The sequence below is a fragment of the Oryctolagus cuniculus genome, chromosome 11 (assembly GCF_964237555.1).
Source record: "Oryctolagus cuniculus chromosome 11, mOryCun1.1, whole genome shotgun sequence".
Lineage (NCBI taxonomy): Eukaryota > Metazoa > Chordata > Mammalia > Lagomorpha > Leporidae > Oryctolagus > Oryctolagus cuniculus.
Genome location: NC_091442.1, coordinates 15,373,652 through 15,389,631, shown reverse-complemented (window position 1 = coordinate 15,389,631; position 15,980 = coordinate 15,373,652). Strand labels below are relative to the sequence as shown.

Sequence of the window (15,980 nt, the reverse complement as noted above, 5' to 3'; positions counted from 1 at the left end):
GCCAGGCATGGATCGCCTGCCGCAGACTCACTCCTTCTCTCCGCAGGATCGGACGCCCTCCAAAGTATCGGAAGATTCCACAGGAGGATTTCCAGAGTGAGTCCCGTCTCCCCCTCCCAGGGTCCAGGGCAAGTTCCACGGCTGGTGGGATGGCACGCCTGGGATGCCCTGAGCACCAGAAGCGGGCAGGGAGCTGTCTGTTCGTTAGAGATGCTCTGGGGGCATAGAGCAGTGGCAGCAGAGCTAGGGGCCTCAAATGACCTTGAGCTCCCACCTCGTGGTCCTGCTGTGCCAGGGCCTTGCTGTGAGTCTCTGGGAAAGACACACAGACCCTTTCTGGGCCACTGGCTCTCCCCACGAGGCAGGATAACACCCCGGGCCCTGCTCTTGGCCGACTCCAGGCTTCCTGGGAAGGAGGCCATCGCTGTCACTTTCTAGCTGTGTGAACTTGAACAAGCCACTTAACATCTCTGAGCCACAGTTTCCCGGGTAAAACGTGCCTCTCAAGTGTCACTACCTGACATGATGGTGGTTACTGCTCCACCTGCTCTCGGGTGGACGCTGTGTGGGTGCTCTTCACGTGTGGTTGCCAACTCTCGCAAGTGCCCTGTGCTGTATGTGACGTATGTGACAGGGAGGCGTGTGAGGCTCCGAGGGTAAAGTCACTGGCTCAAGATTGTTCACTGTGTAAGACACCAAGCTGGGATTGAAACTTGAGTCTGACTTCTGCCACCTGCTGCCGATACACCAGGCGGAAAAGCACCCAACTCAAACCTCGGTTCACTCCTCAATCCTTTGTATTAGTTTACACAGGTTGCTGTCACAAAACGCTATCACCTGGCTGGCTTAAGCGACAGAAATTTATTCCTCACACTCCTGGAGGCTGGGAGCGCAGGGCCAAGGTGTCAGCAGGGCGGTTTCTTTCAAGGCCCCTCTCCTTGGCTTGCAGGTGGCCACCTCCCAGCTGTGGCCCCACCTGGTCTTTTCCCTGTATGTGAGCACCCCACCACCACCATGTCTCATTGTATATCTAGATTTCCTCTTGCAAGGAGCAGCAGTCAGATCGGATTACAGCCCACCCTAATGGCCTTCATTTCACTCAGAGGCCCCTTCTCCAAACACACCAGCATTGTGAGGCGTGGAGTTAGTAGGAATTTTGCCAGGGACACGACATGTTCTGAGGGGAGGGCCAGAGCGAGCCTGTACTAGGTGGTGAGTTTATCTCGCGTCTTCAGCTGCTGGTGCAGGGCCTGCCACCCGGCAGGAACACTGGGCATCTTGTCTCGGTGGCATGGAAGGACATCATTTTAAGGCTAGAAGAGACCTTGGACACTCACCTGGTTCATTGCAGTTTCTGGGTTGGGCCCAGGCCACTCTGGTTCTTCAGGAACTGTTCTCTGATCCAGGCAGCGTGAGTGTGCACATAACACAGTGACGGGAAAACACAGCCCTGAAGTCGGATGGTGTTTTACAGGCTGGGAGACCTTGGGCAGGAGCACCACCTGTCCAAGGGCTGGCAGCATCAGCACCCGGCTCCTAGTGCTGCGGCTCTCTGCCCGGCACCCTCTTGCTGCCGTTCCACCCTCTTCTCTTGGTGGAGACAGAATTCCTGCAGCCTCAGGCCTGAGCGAGGATGAGGGGGCCAGGGCTTCTGAGGCTCTTGTGGGCGTGGGGGTGGGGGGCGGTCCCATTGGTCAGCTCCCATTGCAGGGCCAGCACATGACCACCAGAGGGCATCTGTCTACCGTGTGGTCTTCTGAGCAGTTAAGTCCTGGAGACTAAGACTGGCCCAGAGAGAGGAAGGAAGGAGGAGGCCAAGGCCTCTAGGTACTTCAAAGACAGAGCAGGGGACAGAGTCCGTGTGTCCACCTGCTGGCCTCTGGCAGAAGGCACACTGGCCACTCTGGGTTTTGTCCCCAGCGAGACATCTGCAGATAGGTCTCAGGGTGGGCTTGGACTTTGCTGGTGAGCTGCTCCACCCGGAGGCTTCCTGGCCAGCACAGGACTTGGCTCTGCCTGCCCTGTAGTCTTGGGAGTGTCCACTGTTTGAAGAAACCAGGGCGGCCGTTTCTGACCTGGTGCCAAGTAGGTTGCAGTTAGATAAGATGGCAGAACTGCCCACGAGAGCTCCTGGCCTGTGCTCTGGAGGAGAAAGAAATGGAGGGAGGTGCCCTGCAAACACCATGCTGTCCCCCAGAGCCCACCCAGGTTGCAGGCAGGACCCTGGGCAGGGTGCGGTCAGGAGGCCCAGCCTGTGGCAGGTGGATGAGGTTGCTGTGCTGGGTCCCACAGGAGATCCTGGTGTGTCCCGGGGGCTGTGGGGCTGGCTGGCAGTGCAGAGGGAGCAGCCTTGGGTGATACTGCAGTGGGGCAGTTGGGGCCCCGGGCGGGCACTCTGGCTTGGGCCTGGGGGCAGACAGGGCCCAGGGAGGGAGAGTCACAGAGCAAAGTGGTCAGGCGGGCTCCTGATGAAGCCAGAGAGGCTAGGGCTGGTGTGCAGGTGTCGATGCAGACCAAGCTGGTGGGAGTGGCAGGAGAGAGGCACTGGGGCCTGGGACAGCGGCAGCAGCCATGCGGTGGGACAACTGCGATTCTGAATCAGAAGCATTCCAGCTCGGAGACAGCCGTCCGGGGCCCAGAAGGTCTTAGGAAGGGAAGGGCAGGCGGAGGACCTCTAACGTCAGGGCTGGGCTTGTTTGGGTTTGGGGGACCGTTTGGATGCAAGGTGTGCAGCAGCCTACAGACAGCAAGCATCCTTGTGGGCCCCTGTGTGACACAGCCTCAGAGAGGCGGGGTGAGGGGTCGCCCCAAGTAACTGGCCTGCAAGTCTGCACTGAGGGACCCACTTTACCAGGAGGCGCAGTCAGGAGACACGATGACGCCCCTGGACTCACAGGATCTCGGGAGAGGCCCCAGGGTCCTGTGTGCTCCGCCCACTGAGCAGGCATCCGGGACGGGATGGCTGGGGCCTGCCAGCCTCCCTCTGCCTTGCAGCGCTCACTCCCGATGTCGTGCACCAGTCCCTCTTCACGTCGGCCCTGGCGGCCCACCCGGACCGCTCACTGTCCGTGTGCTGGGAGCAGCACTGCAAGCTCCTGCCTGGGGTGGCGGGCATCTCGGCCTCGACAGTCGCCAAGTGGACCATCGAGGAGGTGAGGAGTGAGAGTCCCTCCCTCATCTGCCTCCTGCCCCTCTTCTCCCCTGGCGGGAAGGCTCAGGAGAACCCCTGGTCTGGGTAATCAGGGACCCAGGACCCCTCCCGACCCGAGCTCCTGCTCATTCCTTCTGGCTGCCTGGCAGGGGCTGATGGAGACACTGTCCTCTGATAGGCCCAGACTGTGGGTGGGGGGTGTGGCCTGTGCCCACAGCAATCCCGCAAGGGAGTCAGGCCTCAGCCATGCGTCTCGGGAGTGAGGAGCCTCACCTCGCCCACACGCCAGCCCAGAGATGGGGCTGGCGAGCAGAAGCGGCAGTGGCACAGCCCCGAGGGCACTGAGGCCACACGGGCTCAGGCCAGCTGCACGCACACACTCCCAAGCCCCAGCCCCTTGTCAGCCTGCTCCTTTGGTTCCCCAGGTCTTCGGCTTCGTTCAGACCCTGACAGGTTGCGAGGACCAAGCACGCCTCTTCAAAGATGAGGTAAGGTGTGAGTGCGGAGCAGGGGCCGGAGGCAAGGCCACTGTGTCCTCGAGGCGGCAGGAAGCAGGTGCCCTCCTCAGCACTGCTGCGGCCCAACTACTCACAGAGACCCGTGTGTCTGGGGGAAGTCTGGCCCAGCCTGGGGACCCTGTGTGTTCAGCGTCATCTTTAGGAAGGAAAACACACCCTGGAGACAGGACTCGCTTCACTTCTCTGCTCTGTCTTCTATTTGCCAGACTTATCTTAACCTGTCAACAAATTAAACTGATTTGAATGGCTCAGGCAATTCTGTCTACTGCAAAGATCCTAACACACACTTAAAAGCAGACCTGATTGCTTATGAAGATGAGAAGCAGTGAGTTGTGGATGAAAGAATGCTGGCTTGGGAGCCTGGGTTGGGATCCCAGGTCTGCTGATGCATTCCTTGTCTCTGGGCCTGTGTCTTCCTGACTATAAACAGTGGTATACTGAGGACTGCCCTGTAGGGCCACTGTCAGCCCTGGAAATGAAGAATGAGACGTTGTATTAGAACATCTAGTGTAGTGACATCGCTAGCGTGTTTGTGTGTGTATATGCAATAGCAATATTATTGAGTAACATGTAAATCATATTCCTATACCAGAATGCCTGATACAGTGAGGTAATAAATGGTAATTCTGACTTTTAAAGAGATTTATTTATTTATTTGAAAGTCAGAGTTACAGAGACAGAGAGAGAGATCTTCCAACTGCTAGTTCACTCCCCAGATGGCTGCAACGGCCAGTGCTGAGTCAGGAGCTGCATCTGGGTCTTTCACGAGGGTGGCAGGGGCCCAAATACTTGGTCCATCTTTCACTGCTTTTCCCAGGCCATTAGCAGGGTGCTAGATAGGAAGTGGAGCAGCCAGGACATGAACTGGCACCCATATGGGATGCTGGCATTGTAGGTGGTGGCTTTACCCACTAGGCCACAACACTGGCCCCATCTGAATTTTTTTTAAAAGATTTATTTGTGTATTCATTTGAAAGAGTGACTGAGAAAGAGGGCAAGACAGTGAAGGAGGGGCCGGCGCTGTGGCGTAGTGGGTAAAGCTGCTGCCTGCAGTGCCAGTATCCCATATGGGCGCCATTTCGAGTCCTAGCTACCCCACTTCTGATCCAGCTCTCTGCTATGGCCTGGAAAAGCAGTAGAAGATGGCCCAAGTCCTTGGTCCCTGCACCCGTGTGGGAGACCTGGAAGAAACTCCTGACTCTTGGTTTCAGATTGGTGCAGCTCCAGCTGTTGTGGCCAATTGGGGAGTGAACCAGCAGATGGAAGACCTCTCTCTCTCTCTCTCTCTCTCTCTCTCTCTCTCTTTGCCTCTCCTCTCTCTGTGTAACTCTGACTTTCAAATAAATAAATAAATAAATAAATCCATTTTTTTTAAAAAAAGGACAGTGAGGGAGAGAGAAATCTTCCATCCTCTGGTTTATCCCTCAAATGGCTGCCACAGTCAGGGCTGGGCCAGGGTGAAGCCAGGAGCCTGGAACTCTGGGTCTCCCATGTGGATGGCAGGGGCCCAAGCACTTGAGCCATCTTCTGCTGCCTTCCCAGGTGCATTAGCAAGAAGCTGAACTGTAGGTGGGTCAGTTGGGACTTGAACCTGCACTCCAATAGGAGATGATGGCTTTGCAAGCAGCAACTTCACCTGCTGCACCACAACACTGGCCCCTAGTTCTGGCTTCCAGTGCTCAGGTTTCCTTAAATAAAGAACTTCATGACTCTACAGAGTATGAAACAGTAAGGGACCTTTGATTTTGTATAGGGCTTCCTTCCAAACAATACGGATACCCTCCTTTGCAGCTCCTTCAGCCAGGGAAGCGTGGTCTCAGCAGCCCATCGCTGACCACTCCAGGTCAGGTGGTCCTAACAAGGCCCCCATTTAACTAGCCTGTCAACCACGGCAGGTGCTTACAAGTGAGGGAACTGGGCATCTTGGGCAAGGGCCTTCGCCTCTCTGCCTCAGCGTCCTCGTGTGTGAAATGGGGGTGACACTGGTATCGCTTCCTAAGGTTGTCATGAAGGTTAAATGCATTAATGAGTGATGAGTGCTTGCTTAATTAAACAAGTGTGCAGCACCTAAGAAGCAACACGGAATGTCTTCTGTGCCTGATTCCCGAGGACCAGACATAGGAGCAAGGTTCTTCTCAAAACCAGCAGCCCTGGCCCTGCACAGCCTCCGCTGCCCCAGCTCTCTGGTCTGACTTCCTCTCTCACACCTGGCATCTTCCTTCCCTGACAGTACCCACCAGCCTGTCCCCAGAGCTAGCCATTAGCAACATTTTCTGTATTTGCTTCGCCTATTTTTGGTTGAAGTTTTGTTTTTATTTTATTCATTTGTTTGAGAGGTATAGTTACAGACAGAGAGAGGGAAAGACAGAAAGAAAGGTTTTCCATCCACTGATTCACTCCCCAAATAGCCGCAATGGCCGGAGCTGGGCCCATCCGAAACCAGGAGCCAGGAGCTTCTTCCAGGTCTCCCACGTGGGTGCAGAGACCCAAGGACTTGGGCCACCTTCCATGGCTTTCCCAGGCCATTAACAGGGAGCTGGCTCAGAATAGGAGCAGCTGGGGCATGAACCGGCGCCCATATGAGATACTGGTGCTGCAGGCGGAGGCTTAGCCTACTATGCCACAGTGCAGCCCAAAAATTATTTTATTATTTTATTAAAATATCGTAACTAGTGGTTCACAGGAACCTAACCATTTTTGAAGATTTATTTTTATTTATTTGAAAGGCAGAGTTAGAGAGAGAGAGAGAGAGATCTTCCATCTACTGGCTCAAAAAACCATAATGGCCGGGGCAGGGACAGGCTGAAACCAGGAGCCTGGGACTCCAGCTGGGTCTCCCATGTGGAAAGCTGGGGCCTAAGGACTTGGGCAATCTTCCACTGCTTCTCTAGGAACACTAGCAGGGAGCTGAGTTGGAAGTGGAGCAGCCGGGACTCGAACTGGTGCTCATATGGGATGCAGCTGTCGTGGGAGGTGGCTTAACCCACTGTGCCACGACACCAACCCCTATATGAAGTCATTTTAAGGAAATTATAGACATCATGATGTTTTACCTTGAACACTTTCATTTGCGTGTCTTAAAGCTAAGGGCTTTCTGGCCAGGTATTTAACCTAGCAGTTAATGTGCCCCTGTCCCACGTCCAAGTACTGGAGTGCGATGACTGCCTATAGCTCCCGACTTCAGCTCTTTGCTAATGCACACCCTGGGAGGTGGCAGTGACAGCTCAGGGGGTTAGATTCCTGTCACATGCATGGGAGACCTGGATTAAGTTCCCAGCTCTTGGCTTTAGTCCCCAGCCCAGTCCCACCCATCTTGGGCTTTGGGGGAGTGAACTAGCAGATGGGACCTTTCTCTCTAAGTCTATTTGTCTGTCTCTCTGTGTGTCTCTCTTCCTGTGCGTCACAAATAAATAAATAAACATTTTCAGAAGCCACTAAGGATTTTCCCTATGTAAGCCCAACACTGTTGCCCCTCTCCAAGATGGACAGGAACTCTGTTGTATGACCGCGTCCACTAACCAAGTCTGTATGCCGACATCTCCATTTCTCCATTGCCTCTGAAGAGTTGTTGGCAGTTTTTGAGGCAGGATCCAAACTGGGCCCGCATGATTGCTGTCCGTTGTTTCATCTCTTAAATATCCTCTCTTCGGGAACAGCCCCTCTCATTTCTTTTTCACAATCTTTTTTTTAAAGATTTGCTTTTTTTTTTTTTTTTTTTTTTTTTTTTTTTTTTGAAAGGCAGAGGCAGAGAGAGAGAGAGAAAAAAAGAGAGGTCTTCCATCTGCTGGTTCACTCTCCAGATGGCCGCAAAGGCCGGAGCTGTGCTGATCCAAAGCCAGGAGCCAGCAGTTTCCTCCGGGTCTCCCACGCAGGTGCAGGAACCCAAGCACTTGGGCCATCTTCTACTGCTTTCCCAGACACGTTACCAGGGAAGTGGATTGGAAGTGGAGTAGCGAGGACTCTCCCCGGCACGCATATGGGGTGCTAGTACTGCAGGTGGCAGCTTAACCTGCTACGCCACAGCGCCAGCCCTCACTATATTTTAACAAGTCTTGTGAAACGTATTCTTCTGGGTTTTGTCCGTGGCTTCCTTGTGGTGACACTTAACTTACTCTTGTACCTTCTGCAATTCCCCGAATCCGGAAAAGCTTCGTCCAAAGGCTTGGTTAGTGTTGGGTTAGCTTGCTCTATCTACCTTTGTGTACCGTGCACCTAGCACTGCATCACTCTGGGACGCACGCAGGGTCCACCTGTCTCACTGTTAGCAACAGTGAGGTTGACCTGAGGGTCCACGTGGCAGCAACTACAGCAGGTTTGGGGTTCGGGGTTTTTTGTGTGATCGTTTTTTGGTTGGTTTCTGGCATTTCAAAGACTTGAATCACACGCCAGCGATCCATCCGGAGGTTGTTCAGGAACCGTCTGCAACAGGACGTGGGCAAGGCTGGCTTCCTGGAAGTGCGACCCTGCAGTCTGCCAGGGGCCAGATGGGGCCAAGCCCGCCCGGCCCCCTGCTCGGATCTTGCTCTCCTGAAATCCTGCATGATGTTTACATAAGGGCTCTGTGCCTACATTTGGTGCTGAGCCCACCGCGGCAGGTTTTTGAAGCCTCTGTCCGTAAGCACTTGACAGACTGAAAATGCAAATACTGACGCTCAGGCTGGTCAGCGCAGTGGGGAGAGAGAGAGAGGGGAAGGCTGCGTGCCGTGACGTGGGGAGACCAGTGGCTGCTGCTTTCCTTCTCCGTCCCCATGGCTGTCTCCTTTTTTCCTTTCTCTTCCCTTCTCTTTTCTCCTTTTCCTTCCTCCTCCCTCTCTCGTCCTCCCCCACATCCTCCCGTTCCATTGCACCCCCAATGCGCATCGCCGCCTTCCCTCCCCCGGCCCCCCACGGCCCTCTCCACCCTCTCCGATTTCCCCTCCCCTCCCCCGACCCCTCAGATGATTGACGGCGAGGCCTTCCTTTTGCTGACACAGGCGGACATTGTGAAGATCATGAGCGTCAAGCTGGGCCCAGCCTTGAAGATCTATAACGCCATTCTCATGTTCAAAAACGCCGACGACTCCTTAAAGTGACTGTCAGGCCCGGGGCCTTTGCTGGGCCTCCCGTGCCGGCTGATGCTTCTTTCCCAGCCTCAGTTCCTCATGTCCCGTTCTGTCCCTGTGCTCTGGGTCTGACAGGGGCTGGTCCTTCCTGGACAGCGGGTGGAGCAGAGGGGCCCTGAGAAGGTGGAGTCCTGGGGCTCGCTTGCCACCACGCATGTCAGGGAGGTGTCCCTGGGCTGGGGGCATTACCGACGGGGCAGGCTGAAGGGGCCCTGGTCCAGGCAGCCCCACGCCAAAGGTCTTTTTCTGAGCAGTGCACAGGAGTGGCGGGACTGGAGGTCTTTAGTCTGCTGTCCTTTCCCCTTGTTGGCTCCGCCACAACCACCCCCTTCTGTCTGCTGGCTTTGCTGCCCTCCTTTTGTGGCCTGGTTTCCTGGGCGGCGCCCCCCAGCCAAGGCCCAGGCAAGCCCCTGGCTCTTCCCCTTAGATGTGTGGGCCTCAGAAACTTGTCCTGGGATCCACTGGGAACCTCCGGCCACCTTCCACCCTTTAGCTCAGAAGTGGGGGACCCTGCGCCTGGACACCTGCTAGAACATGCCCCATCCTGGCCCACTTGGCATCGTGGTGTCCTACGTCAAGTCCTCGTTCCGGCTGGGGGAAGGTGACGAGAGCCCGTGTGCAGCTGGCAGAAGTCTCCACTGCATTCTGCACACACCCGTCCTGTGTTGGGCCTGGGCGGGAGGAAGCCCGGCCTGGCAGGTAGCCCTGGCAGGAGGCCAGCCCGAGGGCCTGCCAGACCATCTCGAGTCTTTGGCCAGTGGGGCAGCTCCAGCAGGCTGGGACACCCCAAGCTGGGCACAGCATCCTCTGTGTGGCTGTAGATCTCAGCTAAGGTATTGCCCGGAGCGCGAGGGCCCCACGCCTGCCTGCCAGGCCTCTCTGTCTTGAGAATGTAGCACTGTGTCACGTGACGTCGCCTCCCGTCTGTCCCTTAGATGTTTGTTTAACGCTTACAGTGTTAGAACGGCCAGATTGGGAAGGTGGACTCCTCCCTTCAAGTATTCCAGGTCCTTTAAGCCCTTCTCCGCACTGCCACCTGGAGCCCGACTAGGGCTCTGGGACTTCCTCGCCCTGTCAGGTGGGAGCCCAGCCTCCTCCAAGCCACTGCCAAACCTGCGTGCTAGGACGGGCCAGAGTGCCCAGCAGGAGCCAGGGAGGCGAGGGGACAAGGCCACGCCTCCCTGCCCCCAGGTGCTGAGATGAACCTGCAGGGTGTGGGGCCAGGGGCCTTCCCCAAGCCCCTTCTCTCAGTCATGTGTGTGCATGTGTGTGTGTGTGCACGTATGTGTAGGGCACTCTTAGCAGTGTTTGAAAGGGTGCTCAGCGTTGGGAAAACGTCAAGGGCTATTGTTGTTCAAGTACAAAGCTTTATTTTTTCCTTAGAAGCGGGATGCCCAAAGCTCTGCTGCTTTCCTGCCACAGCCCCTGGCAGGGGCCCCTGTCTCCCAAGGGGGAGGACAGCCATGCAGCCCCCTGCAGACCTCTGTGGGGCTTTCAGACCTGAGAGGCATCTCTGAGCACAACTTTCCTGGGAGGGCACAGGGCAAGGCCAGCTGTGAGGTGAGGGTCGGGTTTATAGAGGCCATGTGGTGCCCTGTGGCCCAGGGCAGGAGGAGCAAGTCCAAGCCTCTCTTTCATCTTGTCACCTGGGTTAAAACAAAACTCATCAACTGCTCATCCTGCGACGCTTGCCAGCTTGTGAGGTGCTCACAGCTGGTGCTGGGGGCCTCCTGGCCCCTAAGGACAGAGGCCACAGCAGCTTTGCTGTGCAGCTGCACCAGGCGTGCCAGCCACCTAATACTCGCCTTCTGAAAGGCCAGCTGAGCCAAGGACCATGGAGAAAAAGTCTCAGGCTGTGGGGCCTCAGCGCTTTCTGCACTGACATTGAACTCTTTGGGAAGAGAACAACTCATCAGATGTGGCAAGAAGTCTGGCCTCTTCACCCCATTCTGTCCCCAGCAGAGATCATCAACCCTTGACCTGGGAATGCAGTGAGGGAGGGAGTTGGCCGTGGCCGCCCCCGCTGCCCTGTGCCCGGCTCTCTAGCAGTGGGTGCCACTTACCCTTTGACTCCTGCAGGCACACCCAGCCCCGCCCAGCCCTGGCCTGGGGCGGGGAGGACGGTCCCAGAGTCTGCGAACGAAGCCTTTTTGCACTTTTGATTCACATGCACTGTGGTGGGATTGCAGTTCTGTACTTGCCTCTGCACATGTGGGTGTGCACGTGCGTGCGAGTTCTCTCAGAGAATCCACTGGTGTAAGCTGAAGCGCCTCCGACTCCGGGGTGAGAACAGGTTGCAGATGAGATGTGTGATGTGTCCTGTACTGAAACGTGGTGAATAAACGTGAGCCTCTGGGTGAGACGCAGCAGAGTCTGGTTCATTCCTCCGGAAACACCCAGAAAACGCAAAAGGAGCATGTCGTGAAGAGGCTGACGGGTTCTCCTGGCTGTACATTAGTCTGTGAGCAGGCAGGGAAGCGGCAGAAACACCAGCTGTGATCACCGTACCCTCTCCCTCGTCAGTATCCTTCATAGCTCTGCCTGCGGCTCCTCCAGACCGGGCCGAGAGAACGCACACCACGCAGCCAGCCACCTGGGAGCCCGTTGCCTCGACCCTGCCCTGGGAGCTTGCTTGCTTGACCCAGCACAGTGGTGCCACAGTAGCTTTGTCTCTGACTTTAGCATGAACAAGAGCCTAAGGGCTACGCAAGGAAGCCACTGGGGTTTGGGAAGGCTTAGCTCCAACTTCCCTTTCTGTAGTCCTGAAACCTCCTGTGCTGTTACCTTCTCCAGTGTCTGAATAGATGTCCATCGGCATCACGGAGAAACTGAACATCCACTCCTGCCTGCCACTACATCTGCTCGTGTCCCCCTCCCACACCCATCCTTCTCCCTCTCCTGTTCAGTGGGAGAGTTGATGCTTCCACTTGTCCAGAGCAAATCCTCCACCAACCAATGGTTGCAATAGGAGGAAAAGAAGCATTGAGAGACAACAAAGAGTTTTTGGAAGCTTAAAATGTGATCGCTGAGATTTAAAAAATCAACACAGGTTTGAAAGTTGAGGACTTTGCCCAGAAATTAGAATAAACATAGATGGAAATAGAATGAAAGGAAGAAGTTAGAGAAGCTAAGAGGAATTCCAATGGGCAAGAAAAGAGGACATAAGTTTGATTAATCACAAACTTAAGGGGCAGGTTTTGGCCTGCTGGTTAAAATGCCTGCGACGTGTCCCATATTGGAGCGCCTGGGTTCAATGCCCACCTCCGGCGCCTGGCCCTAGCTTCCTGCTGTTGCAGAGCCTGGGAGGCAGCAATGATGGATGGCTCAGGTGCTTGGGTTCAACAGAAAATGAACCGAGGTAAAACAACTTATCAACATAGTACAGGGGTGGAGGGGAGCAAGGTTATCTCAGTTGCCACAGAAAAGGCATTTGACAAAATCCATTTTCATGATTTAAAAAAAAACACTCAGAAAACTATGAGGAGAAGGGAACCATGCTGTGAAAGGCTGAGTGCTTTCTCCCAAATATCAAGAATAAGACAGAGGTGCTTTTAAAAAAATATTTATTTGAGAGGCAGAATTACAGAGACAGAGGGAGAGACAGAGATCTTCCATCTGCGGACTCATTCCCCAAAAGGCTGCAATGGCCACAGCTGGACAGGGCCAAAGTTAGGAGCCAGAAGCTTCTTCTAGGTCTTCCACATGGGTGTAGGAGCCCAAGCTCTTGGGCCATCTGCTGCTGCTTTCCCAGACACATCAACAAGGAGCTGGATTGCAAGAGGAGCAGCTGGGACTTGAACCGTTGCCCATATGGGGTGCCAGCATCACAGGTGGGGGCTTAACCTACTGCACCACAAGGCCAGTCCTGACCAATGATGCTTCCTTTCACTTCTGCTATTGAGTCTTGTACTGCAAATTCTAGACAGGGCAATTCAATAAGAAAAGAAATAAAAGGCATCCAAACTGATAAGGAAGAAGGAAACTTACTCACAAATTACATGATATTCTATCTGGAAAATCCCAAAGAAACTACAAGAAAGTTGCTGGAACTAATAAATTCAGTCAAGTTAAAGATTATATATCAACACATAAAAATCAGTTGTGTTTCTATATACCAGCAGCGACCACTCAAAAAAGGGGAAAAAAAGAAGCAATTGCATTTACAGGATTATCTAAAAGAATAAAATACCTAGAAATAAATTTATATGAGACGGGCCGGCGCCACGGCTCACTAGGCTAATCCTCCGCCTGCGGCTCCAGCACCCCGGGTTCTAGTCCCGGTTGGGGCGCAGGATTCTGTCCTGGTTGCTCCTCTTCCAGTCCAGCTCTCTGCTGTGGTCCAGGAAGGCTATGGAGGATGGCCCAAGTGCTTGGGCCCTGCACCCACATGGGAGACCAGGAGGAAGCACCTGGCTCCTGGCTTCGGATCAGCACAGTGCACTGGCTGTAGCGGCCATTTGGGGGGTGAACCAATGGAAGGAAGACCTTTCTCTCTGTCTCTCTCTCACTGTCTAACTCTGCCTGTCAAAAAAAAAAAAATTTTAAATGAGACAAAAGACTTGTATGCTGAAAGCAATTAAAGACTTAACTAAATGGAAGGACATTTGTATTTTCAAAGTAGGAAGACTTACTATTATTCAGGTGTCAGTATTACCAGTGTGATCTACAGATCTAATGCAATCCATGTCAAAAACTCAAGCTGCCATAGCAGAGCTGGATTGATCCTCAAGTTCGTAGGGAATTATGAGGTGCTCCAAACAGCCAAAACAATCTTGACAAAGAAAAGAGTTGGAGAGCTCAATTCTCAGTTTCAAAACTTACTACAAAACTACAGTAATCAAAACCACATGGTATGTATTGGCATACTGCAGACATAGGCCAATGGAATAGAATGGAAAGTCCAGGAATGAACCCATATATCTATGGCCAACTGATTTTTTTATGAGTGTCGAGTCCTTTCAGTAGGGAAAGAATAGTCTCTTAAACAAATGGGGCTGGAACGATTGGATTTCCAAGCTGTTGGATGATAACTTCACCTAATACAAAAAAATTAACTCACAGTGAGTCAATTTACTAAATATGAGAAAACCCTTAGAAGGAAGCATGAAGATAAATATCCATGATTGCCAGTAGATTCTTAGATGTGACACCACAAACACAAGCAACAAAAGAGAAAGATAAATTGACCATCATCAAAATGATACATAAACTTTTGTGCTTCAAAAGACATTATCAAAAGAGTAAAAAATCCCACAGGGGGCCGGCGCCGCGGCTCACTAGGCTAATCCTCTGCCTTGCGGCGCCGGCACACCGGGTTCTAGTCCCGGTCAGGGCGCCGGATTCTGTCCCGGTTGCCCCTCTTCCAGGCCAGCCCTCTGCTGTGGCCAGGGAGTGCAGTGGAGGATGGCCCAAGTTCTTGAGCCCTGCACCCGCATGGGAGACCAGGAGAAGCACCTGGCTCCTGCCATCGGATCGGCGCGGTGCGCCAGCCGTGGCGGCCATTGGAGGGTGAACCAAGGCAAAGGAAGACCTTTCTCTCTGTCTGTCTCTCTCACTGTCCACTCTGCCTGTCAAAAAAAAAAAAAAAATCCCACAGGATGGGAGAAAATGCTTGCCATCATATCCAATAACTTCTTGGCCTTTGGCTAAGATCAAGTGTAATTATATCCAACAAGTGTTTAATATCCAGAACATAAAGAACTCCTAAAATTAACACAACTCAATGAAAAAATGAGCCAAGGTCTTTAATTTACATTCTTCTAAACAAGATATATGAGTACAAATGGCCAAAAAGCACTTGAAGAGATGCTCATTAGACATTAGGGAAATGCAAATGAAAACCACAGTGAGATAGCACTTCACATCTTAGGGTGGCTATAATCAAAACGAAGAAAAGGGGCCGGCGCCGTAGCTCACTTGCTTAATCCTCTGCCTGCAGCGCCGGCATCCCATACGGGCGCTGGGTTCTAGTCCCGGTTGCTCCTCTTCTAGTCCGGCTCTCTGCTGTAGCCCGGGAGTGCAGTGGAGGATGGCCCAAGTACTTGGGCCCTGCACCCCATGGGAGACCAGGATAAGTACCTGGCTCCTGCCATCGAATCAGCGCGGTGCGCCGGTCACAGAGCACTGGCCGCAGCGGCCATTGGAGGGTGAACCAACGGCAAAGGAAGACCTTTCTCTCTGTCTCTCTCTCTCTCTCACTGTCCACTCTGCCTGTCAAAAAAAAAAAAAAAAAAAGAAGAAGAAGAAGAAGAAAATAAAATGCTGCCCAGATGAGGATGAGGAAAAATGGGGGCTCCTTATAGTGCTGATGAAGAAGTAAAAGAGTACAGCTGTTTTGGAAAGCGTTTTTCCCCCTCAAAAGCCTAAGCATAGAACTATATGACATTGCAATTCCACTTCTAGGTGGAAATTCACTTCAGGAAATCTACCTGAAAGATTTGAATACAGATTCTTGTACACCTGTGTTCATTGCGGCACTGTTTACAATGGCCAAAAGGTGGAAGTAACCCAGGTGGCCATCAGGAGATGGATAGACAAACAATGGAATGTTACTCAGCCACACGAAGGAATACAGTTCTGAAACCTGCAGCCATATGGATGAACTTTGAAAGCATTGTGTTAAGTGAAACCGGCCAGACACAAAAGGACAAATACTATATGATTCCACATGTATGGGAGATCTAGAATTGACAGATTCATAGACTGACAGTAGATGAGAGACTACCAAGCACAAAGGTAAGAGGAAATGTGGAGTTACTGCTTAATAGTTTCAGAGTTTCACTTTAGGGTGTTTAACGCGTTTGAGAAATAGAGAGTGGATTTGGAGAGACTTAGAAATAGTGGTGATGGTTGTGCAATATCATGAAGGTACTTGGATACCACTAAACTATACACTGAAATGGTCACAGTGGAAAAATTCATATTTGCATACATTTCCTGCAATAAACCACTGCTGGTGGCCTTGTCTGTTGACTGAGCTTTTTACAGTAGTTTGGTAGATGGGTCAAGATTAACCCCAGAACTCCCACTTCAAGGAGTTTACCAGACAGAAATACGACCTCAAGGCCACAGGACATGAATGCCAAGTTTTCTGAGGCTTTGCTACAAGTGTGAGACCAGTGAAAGCCTTCATATCTCATTAGCAAAGGAGCAGGACAAGGGTGGTGACGTGAATCCCACACTGCACTGAGAGGCAGCTGTCAAAAGGCT

General features: G+C 53.0%; 2 protein-coding genes across 4 annotated transcripts in view; both read left to right on the top strand.

Annotated features, from left to right (window-relative positions):
* Positions 1-13,862, top strand: part of L3MBTL1 (L3MBTL histone methyl-lysine binding protein 1) — a 38,852-nt gene extending 24,990 nt beyond the window's left edge. The window contains exons 19-22 of one of the 3 annotated variants that reach the window (XM_070051824.1): positions 47-96; positions 2,995-3,152; positions 3,577-3,639; positions 8,643-13,862. In XM_070051824.1, the coding sequence (XP_069907925.1) occupies positions 47-96; positions 2,995-3,152; positions 3,577-3,639; positions 8,643-8,741 (370 nt within the window). In that variant the 3' untranslated portion in view covers positions 8,742-13,862. Of the gene's footprint in view, positions 1-46; positions 97-2,994; positions 3,153-3,576; positions 3,640-8,606 lie in introns of those variants that run through there. The other 2 variants (XM_070051823.1, XR_011379883.1) reach the window with 2 other exon arrangements.
* Positions 3,620-15,980, top strand: part of SGK2 (serum/glucocorticoid regulated kinase 2) — a 34,416-nt gene continuing 22,055 nt past the window's right edge. The window contains exon 1 of the mRNA XM_008274453.4: positions 3,620-3,639. Coding sequence (XP_008272675.2) covers positions 3,635-3,639 — 5 coding nt within the window. The 5' untranslated portion in view covers positions 3,620-3,634. The remainder of the gene's footprint in view (positions 3,640-15,980) is intronic.